The sequence below is a fragment of the Notolepis coatsorum genome (genome assembly GCF_963971535.1).
Source record: "Notolepis coatsorum genome assembly, chromosome: 10".
Lineage (NCBI taxonomy): Eukaryota > Metazoa > Chordata > Actinopteri > Aulopiformes > Paralepididae > Notolepis > Notolepis coatsorum.
In genome coordinates, this window is record NC_140174.1 from 84,033,008 (window position 1) to 84,058,583 (window position 25,576).

Consider the following 25,576-nt stretch of genomic DNA (forward strand, 5'->3'; position numbering starts at 1 on the left):
AGGAAGGAACATGAAGCACGACGGCTCCTTGTCGTTCTCCCAGGCGACTTGGAGGAACAATGTTTGGTGTCTTGCTAGACTATCCATTGATGTGTTTGGGTCTCGACACGTATGTAAGTGCTGGCTCTGGGTGTTTCTGATGGGAATCACGCAGGGGCTAAGTGCGCCTTGGTTGCTTGTTATTAAAACAGCGTTTTTATAGGGCAACTGGGATGGAGTTTTGTCTCTTCCGAGTGCCAGTTTACTAGGTTGTCTCGATGAATTCTCGTTCATATCTGGGGGATGTTAACGGAATAGATCAGAACATAGGTAGAGGGGTCTCACGCCCTTGGGGTGGGCCACCGAGCACGGTTCAAACCGGCCCGTCTGGGTGGCGCCCTCTTTTCATGTTTTAGATCAACACGCATATCTGCCCCTTCTCCTGGAGTAGGCATGTCGGCGTGGTTAGGGCACGGGACTGGTTCTGGTCACGCTGGTCCAGGTCAGTTAACCCGTTGTCCGCCGGGGATGCAGATCTGCTGTTCTGGTACCCTGAGGGACTTGGGCTTTTTTCAGGGGGAAAAATGCCGGGTCGGCCCGGGTGTCACAGGGTTAGGTGTTATGGAGACCCTTGTTGGGTACTCTTTTGTACCCGTCACTATCATAAGGGGCTGGTTCTCCTTTCTTTGCTCCTCTCTCACGCATGGCGAAGAGGGGGCTGTTGGGGTGGTCTTCTGGACCTCCTCTGGTAACCCTGTGTGCTTCCCGAGCCGCCGGGCCCGGTCCGAAGTAAAGTTTTGTTGATACCGTAGGCCTGGGATAACCCTTTTTTCTTGAGGGGTTATAGGAACAACCACCGTCTGTACCGAGAGGGTAGTTGATTCCCTGGTATGTTGGAGCAGTGTCAACTCCCGGGTTGCCCGGTTGAGTGTGCCCCTGCACGTTCATGACGTCTGCCAATCATGTCAGCCTTCTCTGCCTCGACCCCTCTGGGTGGTTTTTTTTTGATGGAGGCTTTGTCATGGTGATCAACAACGCCAGCATACGCCCCTTCCGCCGGGGGGGCTGTTTTCAGCTGACTCCTTTGGCGCCTGTCTTGTCCGCAGTGTTCCAGGCTCAGGTTACAGCCTGCTGCCTGGTTTCCCCGGTGCGCTGCCTGCTTCCGTTGGTTAACCTTTTTGAGTGCTTACGGCCATGCTGACTGCCTGTTCTGCAGGGTCAGTGTGCCAGGCGGTGTGCTATTGGGGGGAAAGGGCCCGCTCTTGGAGGGGCCTTGTCCGAATACGCTGGCGATGTGGGGGGGGTGTCACTGAGTGACCGCCTGGTGGGGTCTTGATGCCTGGCGTCATTGACCTCTCCGGGCCCCCTTTTTCCGGGGGATCCAGTCCCTTCGGTGGGTCTGGGTCTTCCTTCGCGCTCCGCTGCTACAGCCTTGACCCCGTGATTTTGGGGGCAGTAACGAGGTTGTTCCTTCCGTTCGTTCCCTGGTGGCATGCGGCTTGTGCGTGTGTGTAGTCGTGGGGTCAAGCCACGGTCTGCTCACCCTGTGCGTTGGGTTGCTTGAGTTCCTCTTCGCACGGTCGGATCCGTCTCCCTCCCGTAAGCCTCCAATAGGGGGGTATCCTCCATTAGGGAGGGTCGGGGGGGCTCGGCCCTCCCCGGTCTGATGGTTGTGGGGGGCCTCAACAGGGTACATTTGTCGGGCTATGGCTCTCGCTCAGCCTCCCTTGTGCAGTATGATGCTGAGCGAGATCCATAACGAAATAGAACGTAAGGTTATGTATATAACCAAGTTCTATGAGTTATGGTGATGCTCAGCATCAGACGCCGCTGCGGCCCTTGATCTCGCCTTGTGGTGAAAGTTTGGGAAGGAGGCGAGTAGGTGACCACACACCTGCTTATGAAGGTAAGCGGATGGGGGTGTGGCCAGACGAATGTTGGGATGTAAAGGTACATGGTGGAATTTTTTATTCAGTGCTCGGGCACGAAGTGAAGTACAGTGCAGTATGATGCTGAGCGTCACCATAACTCATAGAACTTGGTTATATACATAACCTTATGTTATTCACCGACACAGATGCAAAATCTGGAATTTATCATTTATATTCTCCTTTTTTGTATTACAATTTACTCAAGCCTAGTAACAGACACAATATTTCTGACACTGGGAATACATACCCCAGGTCCCTAGATGTTCCTAGATACCAAGAACATGCAAATTGACCTTGTAGAAGTGGAGCAATCTTCCATTTACTTAGGCATGTACCTTTAGGCAACGTTTCTGAAAATAGGGCTACAGCTTAACAGGTTAAAAGTAGGGATGTCCGATATTATCGGCCTACCGATATTGGCATTAAAATGTGATATCGGAAAATATCTGTATCGGTTTAAATGCATAATGTTGTGTTCATTCCACAACAAGAGATATGTAATGTTAATTACCTGATATTATTCCGTTTCTCCAGAACGTCTTTGGAAGTCGCCGCTCTTGCTCCTCTCTGCCATCCGTGGATCTGTGCCTCGTAGATCGTTTTGCGCAATTGCGCCTTGGTGAGTTTTTGGAAACATACTTTTTTGGATGCTCTGTTTTTTCCTCGCATTTTCCTGGACTCGGGACCTTTCTGTTTTTGTGTGTTTTGGTAAACACTGAAGATGTGTCGCTTGTGTTAGTACTGGACTCAGCTAATAATACTGGACTGCCTCGTATTCCATACCAGCGTTTCCGTTAGCCGGTAATTACCGGTATTTGACCGGCAAAATATGTTGAAGTCCGAATATTTAAATCTCTCCGCTCTTAATGTCCGGTGAAAATAATTCCTCTAAGCACAATTTTATTATTTGAATTGTATTAAAATCGGCTAAAATTAAATAGCCTATGCGATGAACAAAACAATAATTCCATTTTCAGTTTCATTGTTGCTTCACTCTGATAGGATGGCGCCGCTCAGATGTGAAACTTAATTTTCTTTTTTTTTAGCCTGCACGCTCTGGCCACCATAACGACAAACAGGTATACGAGGAAGAGAGAGAGATGGCGAAACAAGCTAAGCTTAGTAAATATTTCACGAAACCAAGCACAAGCAGGTCTAATAATGACAACGAAGATGAATCTTCTGAACTTGAAGTCACAGAGACCGCTGACGCTGATGCCGTGGTGGCTCCTCCCGCGGAAAAGAAACAAAAATGTCGAGCGTTCAGGCCCGAGTGGAAAGTTAAATTCTCGTGGCTGAGGTGCGACATTATAAATGCAGAAGAAAAAATGTTTTGCGAAAAATGCGAGAAATCGGGGAGGAAGAATGGATTCACAAGAGGAGCAACGAATATGAGAATCTCGGCTCTCACTGAGCACAGTCAGTGTAGTGACCACATATCAGCCGTCTACCTAACGCAGCAGCAAAACGCAATGCAAGGCCACTGTGATAAAGCGAATGAAACGTCCAACAAGAAGCTGTGCTCTCAGCTACAAGTTGTATTTCACATGGCCAAAAATGACATCGCATGTCATCAGTATGTAGGGTTGACTGACCTACTGAGAGAACTTAAGGCTCCAGATTTTGTCACGTGTGCCGGCATTTACCGGCACAGCGACTCCGTTGATGACATGGAAAGGGCGCTGGAAGACGTTGTGATGAAACAGCTGGATGAAAAGCTAAAGGGGAGTGACTTCATTGGTATTATAATTGATGAGACTGTAAATATCACGGTGAACAAGAAGCTGATTGTATACGTCAAGTTAGAAAAAAAGGAAGAGTTGAGACGTGTTTTCTGGGCAATTATGATGTGCAGTCCGGGACCGCACAGTGTATATTTGACAAAGTGGCCGAGGTGTTCCACGAGAGGGATGTGGCGCTGTCCCGCATCACTGGCCTGGGCTCGGATGGGGCCAGTGTAATGATGGGGAAGCGTGGTGGAGTTGGTGCTCTTCTGAAGAGAGAGAGTGCGTTTTCCATTCAGGTGCACTGTGGTGCCCACCGAGCTGCGCTGGCCGCGCTAGATGCTGCTAAAGCTGTGGACCAGGTAGGAGCCTACAAGCGCACAATTGCCTCTGTGTACTCCTATTACAAGCACTCAGCCAGCAGGACCAATCGCCTCCGTCAAATGGCAGCAGCGCTCAGCAATGAAGACATGACAAGCCTAAAGCAGCCGTGCGCTGTCCGCTGGCTATCCTTGCACAGGGCAGTGGAGGGTATCAAAAGTAACTGGCCTGCTCAGGTGATGGAGCTAAATGAAGAGGCTGTGGGAGGAAATGCCCAAGCCCAAGGCATCCTGGGTCAAATCCAGTCGTACTCCTTCATCGCCTTGACTCACGCACTGGCTGAAGTGCTACCGGTGATGACCAAACTGAATTTGGTTTTCCAGAAAGAGGACGTCAATCTGGCCGCAATCCGACCAATGGTTCACGCATCAGTCGCGGCACTCACACAGTTACTACATGCCCCAGGTCCAGAAGAAGAGAGGTTCCAGACAGATTCCATGGGAGGCATGTACAAGGATGTGAAATTGACACATGCAGGTGACCGGCCCGTTCAGGCTTTCAAAAGTGCCCGAGCACGCTACATTCAACATCTAATAGATGCTTTACACGACCGATTACCTGAAGATTCCCTGGATCTGCTTAACTGCTTCGACGTCCTTCTGAACCCCTCGCGATACCCACAGGATGGTAGGGCTGGGCGATATGGCCTAAATATGATATCACGATATTTTCTGACCTTTCGGCGATACACGATACGCATCACAATGTTTTTCTTTTTTTCCCCAAACAATTCATTATGAGGCTTACCAAGACAGTATTTGAGTTTGCAAGCTAACATTAAAGACAAAATAAAATACCCATGCATTTAGCATTTTTATATTATATATTAGATTTAGATTATTGGATTATTAGATTATATATTGCATATATTTAGCAATGAGATATTATATGATTTAGATATGAAATATGATGAATTGAAAATGGGGGACCCTGATGTAAACAAGACTAAAGTCTTTCTCTGGTCTGCATCCTCCAGTCCACTGTTGACTGTTGTTGTATTGAGCTGTACTGTATTGTACCTATGCTGCAATCTGTTAATAACGTTTATATTCATTCAGTCGGCAAACAGAATCATTTTGATTGACAGTCGCGTCTGCCAATTACGTCACATCGCTTGCACCCGCCCTGCTGTTCTTAGCACCAATCGGCAAGCGCGTATTCATTTTTTACTTCCGCCATTGGAGAGCTCAATGAAAACAACAATGGCAGCGGTAGCTCGCCGCGGCCGACGTTTAGCTCTGCTAAACTAAACGACTGGAGGCATAATGATTTTACTGCAACGGATGTTATAATAAAAGCCTTTCCATACATCTGTCTGATTGAAAACGTTATTAACAGACCGCAGAATGGGCACAACGGAGTCAGCACGGGCTGAGATATGAACGGCTAATGCTTGCTATATCTAGGTCGACCTCGGTCGTTGCTATGTAAATACGCTGATGTTATTGAAAGTGTAACTATATAACGTCAATGCCACAAAACGAATGCCTTTGTTATCATAAGTAGTAACTTTTGATGCAGTAGTGTGTGTGTGGGGCGGCGCTGTTCAAAAGTGTCAACGTGTGGACCAGATTGACGCAACAAAAGCCTCTTGGGCAAAACATCACGATATCCACGATACGTTTAAAAAGTGTATCGTTAATGAACTGTACCTGATATTTATATAATATCGTCATATCGCCCAGCCCTACAGGATGGTAAGTAGAAGTCAATTTGATTTAGTTTGTTGCAAAAGTCGTAGCATCATTCTTTAAATAGGTATATCATTTTTGAATAACCTAAAATGCTCGCCTATATCGCGAAAATGTATGGCTATTCTTATTAATAATAATCATAATAAAATAATCATAATAACAATAATAATGAAAATAACAGGATAACATTTAAACCTTCCTACTTTTCAGTTAATCAGGCTGTCGATGCCATGTAATAAGTTGTTTAAAGTTGTTTATTGGCTTTTCATAAAAATTAATCAATGATTATTTATCACGCCGTCCCCTCAGGGCTTCGGGAATATGCTGAACCAGCCATCCGAACCATTATTGGTCATTTTGGCCAAGAAATGACCAGCGAGGATGAGTCAGCACCAGCCACAGCCCCTCTCATTGATGCCACAAGCGCTCAACGAGATGCCATTGCTATGATGACAGCGCTCCGCGGTTATGGAGGCTTGACTTTTTCAACGGCATGCGAAATCCTCATCAGGGATTTTAGCTAAATCTATCCAGAGTGGGCCAAACTGGCCAAGGTAGCCTGCCTGATCCCCGTCTCCAGTGTGCCAGCAGAGAGAGGGTTCTCTCTGCAGAACAGGATCAAAACAGCGCAGCGAAGTCGCCTCAGGGAGGACAAGGTCACAAGACTTATGCGCCTTGCAAGTTGTCGAGAGACACTTGGCACATTCGATTTTAATTCGGCAGCTGCATGCTTCACTGCTGCGAAAACGCGTAGGAAGTAAAACGTTATGAGCCAGCAATAGGTTCTGGTTATTTTATTTGTTTTTTTTATTCTATTTTATTTGATCTAAGAAAAGGCTTATAGCAAAAGGGAATTCGCCTATTTGATTTTAAGTCAGCAGCAGCACGCCATAATTAAAATGTTATAAGCCAGATAGGCCTAGTGTGGCCTACATGTAATTTTGTTAGTTTCTGAGAAAAGGCCCTAAAAGAAAGCCCTTTTTGTCGTAACTCGTAAATCCTTGGAGAATGAGACCCAATGTTCTGGGAAGGGAATTCGCCTGTAAGCCAGATAGGCCTACATTTTTTGTTAGTTTGCAAATCGTTTTTATTCTATTTTAGAATACAATTGTTGTGTTAGTGTTCGTGTTGCCCCAATCAACGTTTTTGTCTGCGTTTGCCTTTACGCAAAAGCGTAGTTTTCAATTTCAATACTGCAACTGTAATGTCTAATACATTTTTCCTGCAATACAGAAAGTTATAAAAAAATATATATTATAAATCTACATGCCTTGATGATGTCATTCTTTAATTGTATATAGCCTATAGCATATCAATTGTTTTTAAGCTCAATAAACTCTGACCCGGACGTCTTTGTATAGCCATGGGGAAATGTATTCTTCCGCGCGCACACGGTTCCGGGTCAACGTGCGGTGCATCCATTTCAAATAGCGCTCTAGTAGATAGCCTCTATGATGTACGAGTCAACGAGAGATAACATTGATTGAACTGACACAAAGTACACTTTATTGATTGAACCACAAAGAGCATCCCCAGTCTGCTGCTACCGTTGCGAGCCTCGCCTGTTCCAATGGGGATCTATTAAAGTCGAACCAACCAGACGACCCCGCTGTTCTCGCATGCAGGTACAAAACGGATAGGCACAACGAGAGACGGGGTGAGTGAGTGTTGACATTTTTTAATCATATGCAACTGTTGGTAGACTGCCGTGTCACATAGTAATGCATATTATTGATTATAACTAAATGTAGGCTATAACCTATAATGAAATTAACAAATGCGTTACGCGCACGTGGCTCGTCCTCTCTGCATGTGGCGACGAGCTAGCAAACGAGGCAATGTGATGATCAACTACAGTTTGCTGTGTGTGAAGTTGAACATTATGATATGTGTGACGTGTCTGATACAACGAGGTGAAGCGATGTCGACTCGAGATTAATTTGGGGGTGCGTGCGACAGCTGCTGCAGCGCAAGCCGGCGGGAGCTTGATGCTGGTAGCGTATCGCACTAACTTGAGAGGCGAGAGATAGTAATTTGATTCTGCAAATCAATTTCTCATTCTTCGCTTGATGTAATTAATACACATGTCCAATTATAACGGAATTCGTTAGCTCATAAAAATGTGATTATAATAGACTGCTGTTTAAAACTCTGACCGGAATTTCTCGAATATGTCCGGTGATAGAAATATTGCAGGACACCCAGACCGGCACGAATATGTTCTAACGGAAACGCTGTTCCATACGCTCGTTTGTTGACATTCTCTCTCTCTCTGTTCCTCCCCGAGTGGATCTGTTCCTCCCCGAGTGGATGTCCAAGTAGCTGCAGAGCCGCAGAGTCAGAGGCGCAACGCCACAGTGCCGTCTCTGCTCTGAGCCGAGCTGCAGAGCCGCAGAGCCTACTCTGCCCAAGGACATTCTCCCCTTATGCTTTTTGTTGTTTTTGCTCTTCTCTGTTTTGGAAATAAATACGCCCTGGTTTTTGGCTAACTCTGAACTACCTGTCTGTGCCATGCTGTTGGGGTTGTTTACAAACCATAACACATCTTATACCACTCTCTGCCAGCACTGTAAGCCTATGGAGATGTTTACCTTCTTTGCAGGGCTATAACTTTTTAAATTGTATTGCTATATTGACATTACTATGGCCCATTCAACATCGATTATCTATCGTTCAGGATGTGGGAACGTTATACTTTTTCATTCATACATTGTTGTGTTAATACCTTCGAGAATATAAGTATGTTTTTAATCTTTTCTGCTGTAATTCCAAAAACGTTAGTTATAGGCCCAAACGCATATGATAGATTATCGATTGGCGTTTCTTTCCCATACACGCTATATTAAAAAATTCAAATGTATATGATCGGTATACATTATGCTTCATCATGCGTGGAGGAAAGGGGGGGGGGGGTTGTTTATAATTCCTTGATCATCAGTAACGGCTTTATGTAGTATGGGTGGATATATTGATCAGACTGTTTGCAAACAAGGAAATGCACAATCGGGTTCAAAATAACGTTACTGTTCTCTTAGCACCAATGATACTGGAGGAGAAAGATCCCAATTATTCGACACCGATCACCTAGATCCATTTCCGGTATGGCGCAATAAACGCCGAAATCATATCGATTATTGCATCATGGCAGCGATCCATATGTACTATAGTGTCTGTCAGGAGTCCCGTAGCGAGATGTGACTGCCGGAGGAATTTCCTCGACGCACCGATGACACTTTCCGGTTTTTGAGTGTGTAACTCGCCCGACCATCCACCAGGCGGCGGTATTGAGCCGTTGCAGTCCCATCTAGGGTCCCGCTAGGGTACCGGGGGTTGGGTGGATGAATTATGAATGCCATGGCGAAAAAATTAAATATTGATCTCAAAAACGCTGTACAGCGATGTTGGCGGTCAACACATGGCGGGCAATAATTCTGGAAAGCGATTTTGGCGACCAATGTGTTAAAAGTACACCATCCAAACTAGCTCATTATTTTTAACTTACTTAATTACTCCATCCTCCACGTAGACATCAGCATAGAATGACTGGTCATGGTTGACAATCTTCCCTCCTTTGATGATCAGACGGTCACCCTGGAAACAGACACACAGATCACAGTTTGTGATGATTTGCATAATACTGTATCCACTCTGAATGGATCTTAGCTTCTGTTCCCCAGACACATTACATCTCAATTCATTAGTATCTATTGGTCAGTTTAAATCTTTAATATAAACCATTTCAGTCTGCAGTTGATTTTAATACTTTTTAATACAACATTTAAAATGTTTAAGTTTCTACATTGTTTTCTTTAAAATAAAGATTGAATTAATTAATATTGTAATACAATATTGTCATGATGCTATTTCATTCAAAATTATCTATTTAATGTTTTACTTAAAAATATCATGTAAGGTTGCATTTTTTTTTATACATCGTGGATGATGGTATAGTAAAAATCCATAAATTTGCATGGATCCATGACCTCCAGTATACCTTCATATTCAGTAGACCTCCCAGTCCTACTTGGATCCATGATGTTATACCTTCATATTCAGTAGACCTCCCAGTCCTACTTGGATCCATGATGTTATACCTTCCTATTCAGTAAACCTCCCAGTCCTACTTGGATCCATGATGTTATACCTTCCTATTCAGTAAACCTCCCAGTCCTACTTGGATCCATGACGTTATACCTTCCTATTCAGTAAACCTCCCAGTCCTACTTGGATCCATGACGTTATACCTTCCTATTCAGTAAACCTCCCAGTCCTACTTGGATCCATGACGTTATACCTTCATATACAGTAAACCTCCCAGTCCTACATGGATCCATGACATTATACCTTCATATACAGTAAACCTCCCAGTCCTACATGGATCCATGACGTTATACCTTCATATACAGTAAACCTCCCAGTCCTACATGGATCCATGACGTTATACCTTCATATACAGTAAACCTCCCAGCCCTACATGGATCCATGACGTTATACCTTCATATACAGTAAACCTCCCAGCCCTATATGGATCCATGACGTTATACCTTCATACAGTAGACCTCCCAGCCCTACATGGATCCATGACGTTATACCTTCATATACAGTTAGACCTCCCAGCCCTACATTAATCCATGACGTTATACCTTCATATTCAGTAGACCTCCCATCCTTAGAATAGCCTACTACAAACATGAGGACTTGCATGGTACGCTATCTCCCAGAGACCAAAGAACAACCTCCAATAGCAACCAATGCACCCTGGACCACATTTCTTTAAACTTCTAACTCTGAATGGGTGAAAGAAATAACTCCATAGCCGATTTAATTTCAAAAGGTCTTGAAAAAAGCAACAAGTGCAGCACATGTGATGTGAGGACATGATCAACACAGTCATTTCTTACCTTCACTACTGATTATACTACAGATGACAGATGCATGGCAGCAACACAGGTGCAAACATGAATGAAATGTTTCAGACTCACATTGCACATGAAAGGCAGCTCACAACTTATGTAACCTGGTAATATACCTATAATGAATGGCTGGATTCTTCCAACGTATAACCACCCTGCAAGCTGAAGACCGATGTGGCTACAAGATGGAACTGCGTGGTTGAGTTGGTACTGTAGGCAATATCTGTGTAATTGTTTTATTTGAGACTTATTAAAGTGTCTACTGCAGTCAAACGGGAAAAGTAACTCAAAACCAGCAATATACAGTAGAATAAAATCTGTGTATGTATTGAATGAAGAATTTATTATCAATCGAAATTTTATTTTGAATCTAATTGTGACCCCAAGAATGGAACTCGAATCCAGTCGTGAGATTCCCAAAAATTCCCACCCCTAGTAATCACTATGTGTTGTGATGAATGGAATCTAGGGCTGTCTTAAATACTTCGAAGCTTCGTTCGCATGGGATTCGAATATGAAAATATTTTTTTTATTTTTTGATTATTATTTTTATTTTTATTTTGCTAAATCAACTCTGTCTCTCTTTGTTAACTACAACAAGCAATGCTGTTTGTTATTTAAGATGAGGTCGGACTCGGCACTGACAGATTTGTGTTCATTGTGCTGCTTTTATAAAGCCTCAAATGACGGCTTACAATATTTCATGAAAGCAAAGTGTTTTGTTTGTCTAAGATTTAAAAAGGTTTAAACTTTACAGCACTGACAAAGTTGAACAAAGTGCTGTACAAGTCCCACAACATAAAAAAAATAAAATAAAAAAATATAAAAAAATATAAAAGAAATAAATAAATTTAATCTCGAAGCTTCGAATTAAAATCGAATCTCGGCCCCGAAGCTTCGAATTCCAAAACAAATTTCGAAGGTCAGCCCTAATGGAATCTGACTGAATGTGGTGTCTGTAAGGTTTAGTTTGGTATCGGTCAATGCAGGCCTGGGGTCAGCATAAATCAGTCAAATCTTTCAAATGCTATATAAGTTATATATATTTAAAATGCTATAACTCTCTGACCTTTTTTAAAAGTTATATTTAAAATCCTATAATTATCTGACCTTTACAGGTCGAATAAAAGGCTGACCTGCATGATCACATAGCTTTGTTCTTCCTGAAACACCTAATTTGTAGTCCAGCCTTTTCTTCCTGAAACACCTCATTTGTAGTCCAGCCTTTTCTTCCTGAAACGCCTCGTTTGTAGTCCAGCCTTTTCTTCATGAAATGCCTCATGAGCCAGGCGCCTCCACGTGTGCATGTGCAGGCATGGGAATTTGCATTTGCATGTAAAGCTACAAGCATAGAAACAGCCTAAAACAGGACTGAAACAGAGAGGTATAGAGGCTGATAGAACAGGACTGAAACAGAGGTATAGAGGCTGCTATAACAGGACTGAAACAGAGAGGTATAGAGGCTGCTAGAATGAGAACTGAAACAGAGGTATAGAGGCTGCTAGAATGAGAACTGAAACAGAGGGGTATAGGGGTGGGACGGTACGCATCCGAACCGTGTACCGTTCGGCACGACCACCCCGGTTCGGGCGTGTGTGTATTGTACGACTCACGGGATGAGCAAAAAAAATCTTCATTTGGCAGGGAGCCGGGAGAGGTGACGCACCGGCTGCTCAGCTGGCAGCAGGTGCTAGTCAGTTTGTGGAAATGGCAAGCGCAATATAATAAATCAATCTTCACTTTAAAAACATAGCCATTAACATTACATAGGCCTACACACATCTTGCCATAGCGTTAGCAGTTTGTACAACACAACGCACGTTTTAACTATAGTAGCACGCTAGCTAATAGAGTCAATGAAATGTTACCGTAGCTACTAGCTAGCAGAGGAGAAAATGGGAGTCTGAGAGGCGGAGTGTTTAAAGACAATGATAGGCGTTTATTCAACATCCAAGAAGGCTAACATACAACTGTGTTTTACTAACTCCAGCCGGGACTATTGCCGCTTTCGTGCTGCTTGTTGATGTTATGAACTCCTCCTAACGTCACCGGAGCTGAAATGTCCGTGGGGAGTCGGGACCCGCCAACCCATAGATAGTTCCAACTCACCGAATTACGTAATCCACCACAGTTGCACTCAATATTTAAATAATGTTAGTCTAAATAAATGTAGACAGATACATAATAATTTCAAAAAAACTTGAAAACGAATCTTTCCATTAAGAACTGACAATCAGGGAATTTAAACATGGTTGACATTGTTTTTTTGTGTTTATATTAAAGAAAGGAAAGTCTAGTGCTGGCTGAGCATATTGTTTGTTTGCACTAAGTTAATACTTTGACAAATGTAGCCTATATTTTTCAGTCAGTCTTTGTGTGCCAAACATTATTTAAGGCTGTAAACACTGTAACACTGTAAACCTTTTTTTTTTCTTTTTTTTTAATAAATGAGAAGCATGTTTAGATTTGAGTGTTACATTCTTTTTTAATAAAAAACAATATATCGAACCGAACCGAAAAACGTGACCACAAAACCGAGGTACGTACCGAACCGTGGGTTTTGTGAACCGTCCCACCCCTAGAGGGGTATAGAGGCTGCTAGAATAAGAACAGGACTGAAACAGAGGGGTATATAGGCTGATAGAACAGGACTGAAACAGAGAGGTATAGAGCCTGATAGAATGAGAACAGGACTGAAACAGAGGGGTATAGAGGCTGATAGAACAGGACTGAAACAGAGAGGTATAGAGGCTGATAGAATGAGAACAGGACTGAAACAGAGGGGTATAGAGGCTGCTAGAACAGGACTGAAACAGAGGGGTATAGAGGCTGCTAGAATGAGAACAGGACTGAAACAGAGAGGTATAGAGGCTGCTAGAACAGGACTGAAACAGAGGGGTATAGAGGCTGCTAGAACAGGACTGAAACAGAGAGGTATAGAGGCTACTAGAACAGGACTGAAACAGAGAGGTATAGAGGCTGCTAGAATGAGAACTGAAACAGAGGGGTATAGAGGCTGCTAGAATGAGAACTGAAACAGAGGGGTATAGAGGCTGCTAGAACAGGACTGAAACAGAGGGGTATAGAGGCTGCTGGAATGAGAACTGAAACAGAGGGGTATAGAGGCTGATAGAACAGGACTGCACATTTGTAGGCAACAGAGCCTTGAGTACAACAGAGCCTTGAGTAAAGGCCACAGAGCCTTGAGTAAAGGCAACAGAGCCTTGAGTACAACAGAGCCTTGAGTAAAGGCAACAGAGCCTTGAGTACAACAGAGCCTTGAGTGTAGGCAACAGAGCCTTGAGTAGTATAGGCAACAGAGCCTTGAGTATAGGCAACAGAGCCCTGAGTAAAGGCAACAGAGCCTTGAGTGTAGGCAACAGAGCCTTGAGTATAGACAACAGAGCCTTGAGTGTAGGCAACATAGCCTTGAGTGTAGGCAACAGAGCCTTGAGTATAGGCAACAGAGCCTTGAGTGTAGGCAACAGAGCCTTGAGTGTAGGAAACAGAGCCTTGAGTGTAGGCAACAGAGCCTTGAGTGTAGGCAACAGAGCCTTGAGTATAGGCAACAGAGCCTTGAGTGTAGGCAACAGAGCCTTGAGTACAACAGAGCCTTGAGTATAGGCAACAGAGCCTTGAGTGTAGGCAACAGAGCCTTGAGTATAGACAACAGAGCCTTGAGTGTAGGCAACAGAGCCTTGAGTGTAGGCAACAGAGCCTTGAGTATAGGCAACAGAGCCTTGAGTGTAGGCAACAGAGCCTTGAGTGTAGGCAACAGAGCCTTGAGTGTAGGAAACAGAGCCTTGAGTGTAGGCAACAGAGCCTTGAGTGTAGGCAACAGAGCCTTGAGTATAGGCAACAGAGCCTTGAGTGTAGGCAACAGAGCCTTGAGTACAACAGAGCCTTGAGTATAGGCAACAGAGCCTTGAGTGTAGGCAACAGAGCATTGAGTACAACAGAGCCTTGAGTGTAGGCAACAGAGCCTTGAGTAAAGGCAACAGAGCCTTGAGTGTAGGCAACATAGCCTTGAGTGTAGGCAACAGAGCCTTGAGTATAGGCAACAGAGCCTTGAGTATAAGCAACAGAGCCTTGAGTGTAGGCAACAGAGCCTTGAGTATAGGCAACGTAGCCTTGAGTGTAGGCAACAGAGCCTTGAGTGTAGGAAACAGAGCCTTGAGTAGTATAGGCAACGGAGCCTTGATTATAGGCAACAGAGCCTTGAGTAAAGGCAACAGAGCCTTGAGTACAACAGAGCCTTGAGTAAAGGCCACAGAACATTGAGTATAGGCAACAGAGCCTTGAGTGTAGGCAACAGAGCCTTGAGTGTAGGCAACAGAGCTTTGAGTAGTATTGGCAACAGAGCCTTGAGTGTAGGCAACAGAGCCCCGAATAGTATAGGCAACAGAGCCTTGAGTGTAGGCAACAGAGCTTTGAGTAGTATAGGCAACATAGCCTTGAGTGTAGGCAACAGAGCTTTGAGTAGTATAGGCAACAGAGCCTTGAGTGTAGGCAACAGAGCCCTGAGTAGTATAGGCAACAGAGCCTTGAGTATAGGCAACAGAGCCTTGAGTAGTATAGGCAACAGAGCCTTGAGTAGTATAGGCAACATAGCCTTGAGTATAGGCAACAGAGCCTTGAGTGTAGGCAACAGAGCCTTGAGTGTAGGCAACAGAGCTTTGAGTAGTATTGGCAACAGAGCCTTGAGTGTAGGCAACAGAGCCCCGAATAGTATAGGCAACAGAGCCTTGAGTGTAGGCAACAGAGCTTTGAGTAGTATAGGCAACATAGCCTTGAGTGTAGGCAACAGAGCTTTGAGTAGTATAGGCAACAGAGCCTTGAGTGTAGGCAACAGAGCCCTGAGTAGTATAGGCAACAGAGCCTTGAGTATAGGCAACAGAGCCTTGAGTAGTATAGGCAACAGAGCCTTGAGTAGTATAGGCAACATAGCCTTGAGTATAGGCAACAGAGCCTTGAGTAGTATAGGCAACAGAGCCTTGAGTAGTATAGGCAACAGAGCCTTGAGTGTAGGCAAAAGAGCCTTGAGTGTAGGCAACAGAGCCCTGAGTAGTATAGGCAACAGAGCCTTGAGTGTAGGCAACAGAGCCTTGAGTAGTATAGGCAACAGAGCCTTGAGTGTAGGCAACAGAGCCTTGAGTAGTATAGGCAACAGCGCCTTGAGTGTAGGCAACAGAGCCTTGAGTAGTATAGGCAACAGGGCTTTGAGTGTAGGCAACAGAGCCTTGGGTATAGGCAACAGAGCTTTGAGTATAGGCAACAGAGCCTTGAGTGTAGGCAACAGAGCCTTGAGTATAGGCAACAGAGCCTTGAGTGTAGGCAACAGAGCCTTGAGTACAACAGAGCCTTGAGTATAGGCAACAGAGCCTTGAGTACAACAGAGCCTTGAGTATAGGCAACAGAGCCTTGAGTAAAGGCAACAGAGCCTTGAGTACAACAGAGCCTTGAGTAAAGGCCACAGAGCATTGAGTAAAGGCAACAGAGCCTTGAGTGTAGGCAACAGAGCCTTGATTAGTATAGGCAACAGAGCCTTGAGTATAGGCAACAGCGCCTTGAGTGTAGGCAACAGAGCCTTGAGTACAACAGAGCCTTGAGTGTAGGCAACAGAGCCTTGAGTGTAGGCAACAGAGCCTTGAGTATAGGCAACAGAGCCTTGAGTGTAGGCAACGTAGCCTTGAGTATAGGCAACAGAGCCTTGAGTACAACAGAGCCTTGAGTATAGGCAACAGAGCCTTGAGTAAAGGCAACAGAGCCTTGAGTACAACAGAGCCTTGAGTAAAGGCCACAGAGCATTGAGTAAAGGCAACAGAGCCTTGAGTACAACAGAGCCTTGAGTAAAGGCAACAGAGCCTTGAGTGTAGGCAACAGAGCCTTGAGTGTAGGCAACAGAGCCTTGATTAGTATAGGCAACAGAGCCTTGAGTATAGGCAACAGAGCCCAGAGTAAAGGCAACAGAGCCTTGAGTATAGACAACAGAGCCTTGAGTGTAGGCAACAGAGCCTTGAGTGTAGGCAACAGAGCCTTGAGTATAGGCAACAGAGCCTTGAGTGTAGGCAACAGAGCCTTGAGTACAACAGAGCCTTGAGTGTAGGCAACAGAGCCTTGAGTGTAGGCAACAGAGCCTTGAGTATAGGCAACAGAGCCTTGAGTGTAGGCAACGTAGCCTTGAGTATAGGCAACAGAGGGGTATAGAGGCTGATAGAACAGGACTGAAACAGAGAGGTATAGAGGCTGATAGAATGAGAACAGGACTGAAACAGAGAGGTATAGAGGCTACTAGAACAGGACTGAAACAGAGAGGTATAGAGGCTACTAGAACAGGACTGAAACAGAGAGGTATAGAGGCTGCTAGAATGAGAACTGAAACAGAGGGGTATAGAGGCTGCTAGAATGAGAACTGAAACAGAGGGGTATAGAGGCTGCTAGAACAGGACTGAAACAGAGGGGTATAGAGGCTGCTGGAATGAGAACTGAAACAGAGGGGTATAGAGGCTGATAGAACAGGACTGCACATTTGTAGGCAACAGAGCCTTGAGTACAACAGAGCCTTGAGTAAAGGCCACAGAGCCTTGAGTAAAGGCAACAGAGCCTTGAGTACAACAGAGCCTTGAGTAAAGGCAACAGAGCCTTGAGTACAACAGAGCCTTGAGTGTAGGCAACAGAGCCTTGAGTTGTATAGGCAACAGAGCCTTGAGTATAGGCAACAGAGCCCTGAGTAAAGGCAACAGAGCCTTGAGTGTAGGCAACAGAGCCTTGAGTATAGACAACAGAGCCTTGAGTGTAGGCAACAGAGCCTTGAGTGTAGGCAACAGAGCCTTGAGTATAGGCAACAGAGCCTTGAGTGTAGGCAACAGAGCTTTGAGTAGTATAGGCAACATAGCCTTGAGTGTAGGCAACAGAGCTTTGAGTAGTATAGGCAACAGAGCCTTGAGTGTAGGCAACAGAGCCCTGAGTAGTATAGGCAACAGAGCCTTGAGTATAGGCAACAGAGCCTTGAGTAGTATAGGCAACAGAGCCTTGAGTAGTATAGGCAACATAGCCTTGAGTATAGGCAACAGAGCCTTGAGTAGTATAGGCAACAGAGCCTTGAGTAGTATAGGCAACAGAGCCTTGAGTGTAGGCAAAAGAGCCTTGAGTGTAGGCAACAGAGCCCTGAGTAGTATAGGCAACAGAGCCTTGAGTGTAGGCAACAGAGCCTTGAGTAGTATAGGCAACAGAGCCTTGAGTGTAGGCAACAGAGCCTTGAGTAGTATAGGCAACAGAGCCTTGAGTGTAGGCAACAGAGCCTTGAGTAGTATAGGCAACAGGGCTTTGAGTGTAGGCAACAGAGCCTTGGGTATAGGCAACAGAGCTTTGAGTATAGGCAACAGAGCCTTGAGTGTAGGCAACAGAGCCTTGAGTATAGGCAACAGAGCCTTGAGTGTAGGCAACAGAGCCTTGAGTACAACAGAGCCTTGAGTATAGGCAACAGAGCCTTGAGTACAACAGAGCCTTGAGTATAGGCAACAGAGCCTTGAGTAAAGGCAACAGAGCCTTGAGTACAACAGAGCCTTGAGTAAAGGCCACAGAGCATTGAGTAAAGGCAACAGAGCCTTGAGTGTAGGCAACAGAGCCTTGATTAGTATAGGCAACAGAGCCTTGAGTATAGGCAACAGAGCCTTGAGTGTAGGCAACAGAGCCTTGAGTACAACAGAGCCTTGAGTGTAGGCAACAGAGCCTTGAGTGTAGGCAACAGAGCCTTGAGTATAGGCAACAGAGCCTTGAGTGTAGGCAACGTAGCCTTGAGTATAGGCAACAGAGCCTTGAGTACAACAGAGCCTTGAGTATAGGCAACAGAGCCTTGAGTAAAGGCAACAGAGCCTTGAGTACAACAGAGCCTTGAGTAAAGGCCACAGAGCATTGAGTAAAGGCAACAGAGCCTTGAGTACAACAGAGCCTTGAGTAAAGGCAACAGAGCCTTGAGTGTAGGCAACAGAGCCTTGTGTGTAGGCAACAGAGCCTTGATTAGTATAGGCAACAGAGCCTTGAGTATAGGCAACAGAGCCCAGAGTAAAGGCAACAGAGCCTTGAGTATAGACAACAGAGCCTTGAGTGTAGGCAACAGAGCCTTGAGTGTAGGCAACAGAGCCTTGAGTATAGGCAACAGAGCCTTGAGTGTAGGCAACAGAGCCTTGAGTACAACAGAGCCTTGAGTGTAGGCAACAGAGCCTTGAGTGTAGGCAACAGAGCCTTGAGTATAGGCAACAGAGCCTTGAGTGTAGGCAACGTAGCCTTGAGTATAGGCAACAGAGGGGTATAGAGGCTGATAGAACAGGACTGAAACAGAGAGGTATAGAGGCTGATAGAATGAGAACAGGACTGAAACAGAGAGGTATAGAGGCTACTAGAACAGGACTGAAACAGAGCGGTATAGAGGCTGCTAGAATGAGAACTGAAACAGAGGGGTATAGAGGCTGCTAGAATGAGAACTGAAACAGAGGGGTATAGAGGCTGCTAGAACAGGACTGAAACAGAGGGGTATAGAGGCTGCTGGAATGAGAACTGAAACAGAGGGGTATAGAGGCTGATAGAACAGGACTGCACATTTGTAGGCAACAGAGCCTTGAGTACAACAGAGCCTTGAGTAAAGGCCACAGAGCCTTGAGTAAAGGCAACAGAGCCTTGAGTACAACAGAGCCTTGAGTAAAGGCAACAGAGCCTTGAGTACAACAGAGCCTTGAGTGTAGGCAACAGAGCCTTGAGTAGTATAGGCAACAGAGCCTTGAGTATAGGCAACAGAGCCCTGAGTAAAGGCAACAGAGCCTTGAGTGTAGGCAACAGAGCCTTGAGTATAGACAACAGAGCCTTGAGTGTAGGCAACAGAGCCTTGAGTGTAGGTAACAGAGCCTTGAGTATAGGCAACAGAGCCTTGAGTGTAGGCAACAGAGCCTTGAGTGTAGGAAACAGAGCCTTGAGTGTAGGCAACAGAGCCTTGAGTGTAGGCAACAGAGCCTTGAGTATAGGCAACAGAGCCTTGAGTGTAGGCAACAGAGCCTTGAGTACAACAGAGCCTTGAGTATAGGCAACAGAGCCTTGAGTGTAGGCAACAGAGCCTTGAGTATAGACAACAGAGCCTTGAGTGTAGGCAACAGAGCCTTGAGTGTAGGCAACAGAGCCTTGAGTATAGGCAACAGAGCCTTGAGTGTAGGCAACAGAGCCTTGAGTGTAGGAAACAGAGCCTTGAGTGTAGGCAACAGAGCATTGAGTGTAGGCAACAGAGCCTTGAGTATAGGCAACAGAGCCTTGAGTGTAGGCAACAGAGCCTTGAGTACAACAGAGCCTTGAGTATAGGCAACAGAGCCTTGAGTGTAGGCAACAGAGCATTGAGTACAACAGAGCCTTGAGTGTAGGCAACAGAGCCTTGAGTAAAGGCAACAGAGCCTTGAGTGTAGGCAACAGAGCCTTGAGTGTAGGCAACAGAGCCTTGAGTATAGGCAACAGAGCCTTGTGTATAGGCAACAGAGCCTTGAGTGTAGGCAACAGAGCCTTGAGTATAGACAACGTAGCCTTGAGTGTAGGCAACAGAGCCTTGAGTGTAGGAAACAGAGCCTTGAGTAGTATAGGCAACGGAGCCTTGAGTATAGGCAACAGAGCCTTGAGTAAAGGCAACAGAGCCTTGAGTACAACAGAGCCTTGAGTAAAGGCCACAGAGCATTGAGTATAGGCAACAGAGCCTTGAGTGTAGGCAACAGAGCCTTGAGTGTAGGCAACAGAGCTTTGAGTAGTATTGGCAACAGAGCCTTGAGTGTAGGCAACAGAGCCCCGAATAGTATAGGCAACAGAGCCTTGAGTGTAGGCAACAGAGCTTTGAGTAGTATAGGCAACATAGCCTTGAGTGTAGGCAACAGAGCTTTGAGTAGTATAGGCAACAGAGCCTTGAGTGTAGGCAACAGAGCCCTGAGTAGTATAGGCAACAGAGCCTTGAGTATAGGCAACAGAGCCTTGAGTAGTATAGGCAACAGAGCCTTGAGTAGTATAGGCAACATAGCCTTGAGTATAGGCAACAGAGCCTTGAGTAGTATAGGCAACAGAGCCTTGAGTAGTATAGGCAACAGAGCCTTGAGTGTAGGCAAAAGAGCCTTGAGTGTAGGCAACAGAGCCCTGAGTAGTATAGGCAACAGAGCCTTGAGTGTAGGCAACAGAGCCTTGAGTAGTATAGGCAACAGAGCCTTGAGTGTAGGCAACAGAGCCTTGAGTAGTATAGTCAACAGAGCCTTGAGTGTAGGCAACAGAGCCTTGAGTAGTATAGGCAACGGGGCTTTGAGTGTAGGCAACAGAGCCTTGGGTATAGGCAACAGAGCTTTGAGTATAGGCAACAGAGCCTTGAGTGTAGGCAACAGAGCCTTGAGTATAGGCAACAGAGCCTTGAGTGTAGGCAACAGAGCCTTGAGTACAACAGAGCCTTGAGTGTAGGCAACAGAGCCTTGAGTGTAGGCAACAGAGCCTTGAGTATAGGCAACAGAGCCTTGAGTGTAGGCAACGTAGCCTTGATTATAGGCAACAGAGCCTTGAGTACAACAGAGCCTTGAGTATAGGCAACAGAGCCTTGAGTAAAGGCAACAGAGCCTTGAGTACAACAGAGCCTTGAGTAAAGGCCACAGAGCATTGAGTAAAGGCAACAGAGCCTTGAGTACAACAGCGCCTTGAATAAAGGCAACAGAGCCTTGAGTGTAGGCAACAGAGCCTTGAGTGTAGGCAACAGAGCCTTGATTAGTATAGGCAACAGAGCCTTGAGTATAGGCAACAGAGCCTTGAGTACAACAGAGCCTTGAGTGTAGGCAACAGAGCCTTGAGTGTAGGCAACAGAGCCTTGAGTATAGGCAACAGAGCCTTGAGTGTAGGCAACGTAGCCTTGAGTATAGGCAACAGAGCCTTGAGTACAACAGAGCCTTGAGTATAGGCAACAGAGTCTTGAGTAAAGGCAACAGAGCCTTGAGTACAACAGAGCCTTGAGTAAAGGCCACAGAGCATTGAGTAAAGGCAACAGAGCCTTGAGTACAACAGAGCCTTGAGTAAAGGCAACAGAGCCTTGAGTGTAGGCAACAGAGCCTTGAGTGTAGGCAACAGAGCCTTGATTAGTATAGGCAACAGAGCCTTGAGTATAGGCAACAGAGCCCAGAGTAAAGGCAACAGAGCCTTGAGTATAGACAACAGAGCCTTGAGTGTAGGCAACAGAGCCTTGAGTGTAGGCAACAGAGCCTTGAGTATAGGCAACAGAGCCTTGAGTGTAGGCAACAGAGCCTTGAGTACAACAGAGCCTTGAGTGTAGGCAACAGAGCCTTGAGTGTAGGCAACAGAGCCTTGAGTACAACAGAGCCTTGAGTGTAGGCAACAGAGCCTTGAGTGTAGGCAACAGAGCCTTGAGTATAGGCAACAGAGCCTTGAGTGTAGGCAACGTAGCCTTGAGTATAGGCAACAGAGCCTTGAGTACAACGGAGCCTTGAGTATAGGCAACAGAGCCTTAAGTAAAGGCAACAGAGCCTTGAGTACAACAGAGCCTTGAGTAAAGGCCACAGAGCATTGAGTAAAGGCAACAGAGCCTTGAGTACAACAGAGCCTTGAGTAAAGGCAACAGAGCCTTGAGTGTAGGCAACAGAGCCTTGAGTGTAGGCAACAGAGCCTTGATTAGTATAGGCAACAGAGCCTTGAGTATAGGCAACAGAGCCCAGAGTAAAGGCAACAGAGCCTTGAGTATAGACAACAGAGCCTTGAGTGTAGGCAACAGCGCCTTGAGTGTAGGCAACAGAGCCTTGAGTATAGGCAACAGAGCCTTGAGTGTAGGCAACAGAGCCTTGCGTGTAGGAAACAGAGCCTTGAGTGTAGGCAACAGAGCCTTGAGTGTAGGCAACAGAGCCTTGAGTGTAGGCAACAGAGCCTTGAGTATAGGAAACAGAGCCTTGAGTAGTATAGGCAACAGAGCCTTGAGTGTAGGCAACAGAGCCTTGAATATAGGAAACAGAGCCTTGAGTATAGGAAACAGAGCCTTGAGTATAGGCAACAGAGCCTTGAGTAAAGGCAACAGAGCCTTGATTATAGGCAACAGAGCCTTGAGTGTAGGCAACAGAGCCTTGAGTGTAGGAAACAGAGCCTTGAGTGTAGAGCTTTGAGTAGTATTGGCAACAGAGCCTTGAGTGTAGGCAACAGAGCCCCGAATAGTATAGGCAACAGAGCCTTGAGTGTAGGCAACAGAGCTTTGAGTAGTATAGGCAACATAGCCTTGAGTGTAGGCAACATAGCTTTGAGTAGTATAGGCAACAGAGCCTTGAGTGTAGGCAACAGAGCCCTGAGTAGTATAGGCAACAGAGCCTTGAGTATAGGCAACAGAGCCTTGAGTAGTATAGGCAACAGAGCCTTGAGTAGTATAGGCAACATAGCCTTGAGTATAGGCAACAGAGCCTTGAGTGTAGGCAACAGAGCCTTGAGTGTAGGCAACAGAGCTTTGAGTAGTATTGGCAACAGAGCCTTGAGTGTAGGCAACAGAGCCCCGAATAGTATAGGCAACAGAGCCTTGAGTGTAGGCAACAGAGCTTTGAGTAGTATAGGCAACATAGCCTTGAGTGTAGGCAACAGAGCTTTGAGTAGTATAGGCAACAGAGCCTTGAGTGTAGGCAACAGAGCCCTGAGTAGTATAGGCAACAGAGCCTTGAGTATAGGCAACAGAGCCTTGAGTAGTATAGGCAACAGAGCCTTGAGTAGTATAGGCAACATAGCCTTGAGTATAGGCAACAGAGCCTTGAGTAGTATAGGCAACAGAGCCTTGAGTAGTATAGGCAACAGAGCCTTGAGTGTAGGCAAAAGAGCCTTGAGTGTAGGCAACAGAGCCCTGAGTAGTATAGGCAACAGAGCCTTGAGTGTAGGCAACAGAGCCTTGAGTAGTATAGGCAACAGAGCCTTGAGTGTAGGCAACAGAGCCTTGAGTAGTATAGGCAACAGCGCCTTGAGTGTAGGCAACAGAGCCTTGAGTAGTATAGGCAACAGGGCTTTGAGTGTAGGCAACAGAGCCTTGGGTATAGGCAACAGAGCTTTGAGTATAGGCAACAGAGCCTTGAGTGTAGGCAACAGAGCCTTGAGTATAGGCAACAGAGCCTTGAGTGTAGGCAACAGAGCCTTGAGTACAACAGAGCCTTGAGTATAGGCAACAGAGCCTTGAGTACAACAGAGCCTTGAGTATAGGCAACAGAGCCTTGAGTAAAGGCAACAGAGCCTTGAGTACAACAGAGCCTTGAGTAAAGGCCACAGAGCATTGAGTAAAGGCAACAGAGCCTTGAGTGTAGGCAACAGAGCCTTGATTAGTATAGGCAACAGAGCCTTGAGTATAGGCAACAGCGCCTTGAGTGTAGGCAACAGAGCCTTGAGTACAACAGAGCCTTGAGTGTAGGCAACAGAGCCTTGAGTGTAGGCAACAGAGCCTTGAGTATAGGCAACAGAGCCTTGAGTGTAGGCAACGTAGCCTTGAGTATAGGCAACAGAGCCTTGAGTACAACAGAGCCTTGAGTATAGGCAACAGAGCCTTGAGTAAAGGCAACAGAGCCTTGAGTACAACAGAGCCTTGAGTAAAGGCCACAGAGCATTGAGTAAAGGCAACAGAGCCTTGAGTACAACAGAGCCTTGAGTGTAGGCAACAGAGCCGTGAGTGTAGGCAACAGAGCCTTGAGTGTAGGCAACAGAGCCTTGATTAGTATAGGCAACAGAGCCTTGAGTATAGGCAACAGAGCCCAGAGTAAAGGCAACAGAGCCTTGAGTATAGACAACAGAGCCTTGAGTGTAGGCAACAGAGCCTTGAGTGTAGGCAACAGAGCCTTGAGTATAGGCAACAGAGCCTTGAGTGTAGGCAACAGAGCCTTGAGTACAACAGAGCCTTGAGTGTAGGCAACAGAGCCTTGAGTGTAGGCAACAGAGCCTTGAGTATAGGCAACAGAGCCTTGTGTGTAGGCAACGTAGCCTTGAGTATAGGCAACAGAGGGGTATAGAGGCTGATAGAACAGGACTGAAACAGAGAGGTATAGAGGCTGATAGAATGAGAACAGGACTGAAACAGAGAGGTATAGAGGCTACTAGAACAGGACTGAAACAGAGAGGTATAGAGGCTACTAGAACAGGACTGAAACAGAGAGGTATAGAGGCTGCTAGAATGAGAACTGAAACAGAGGGGTATAGAGGCTGCTAGAATGAGAACTGAAACAGAGGGGTATAGAGGCTGCTAGAACAGGACTGAAACAGAGGGGTATAGAGGCCTTGAGTGTAGGCAACAGAGCTTTGAGTAGTATTGGCAACAGAGCCTTGAGTGTAGGCAACAGAGCCCCGAATAGTATAGGCAACAGAGCCTTGAGTGTAGGCAACAGAGCTTTGAGTAGTATAGGCAACATAGCCTTGAGTGTAGGCAACAGAGCTTTGAGTAGTATAGGCAACAGAGCCTTGAGTGTAGGCAACAGAGCCCTGAGTAGTATAGGCAACAGAGCCTTGAGTATAGGCAACAGAGCCTTGAGTAGTATAGGCAACAGAGCCTTGAGTAGTATAGGCAACATAGCCTTGAGTATAGGCAACAGAGCCTTGAGTAGTATAGGCAACAGAGCCTTGAGTAGTATAGGCAACTGAGCCTTGAGTGTAGGCAAAAGAGCCTTGAGTGTAGGCAACAGAGCCCTGAGTAGTATAGGCAACAGAGCCTTGAGTGTAGGCAACAGAGCCTTGAGTAGTATAGGCAACAGAGCCTTGAGTGTAGGCAACAGAGCCTTGAGTAGTATAGGCAACAGCGCCTTGAGTGTAGGCAACAGAGCCTTGAGTAGTATAGGCAACAGGGCTTTGAGTGTAGGCAACAGAGCCTTGGGTATAGGCAACAGAGCTTTGAGTATAGGCAACAGAGCCTTGAGTGTAGGCAACAGAGCCTTGAGTATAGGCAACAG

General features: G+C 45.9%; 1 protein-coding gene across 2 annotated transcripts in view; it reads right to left on the reverse strand.

Moving 5' to 3' along the window:
- dpysl4 (dihydropyrimidinase like 4) overlaps window positions 1-25,576 on the reverse strand; it is a gene marked incomplete at both ends in the record, with an annotated part of 180,158 nt that overhangs the window by 65,023 nt on the left and 89,559 nt on the right. For both annotated transcript variants that reach the window (XM_084322447.1, XM_084322448.1), the window contains one exon: window positions 9,212-9,300. In XM_084322447.1, coding sequence (XP_084178573.1) covers window positions 9,212-9,300 — 89 coding nt within the window. The remainder of the gene's footprint in view (window positions 1-9,211; window positions 9,301-25,576) is intronic.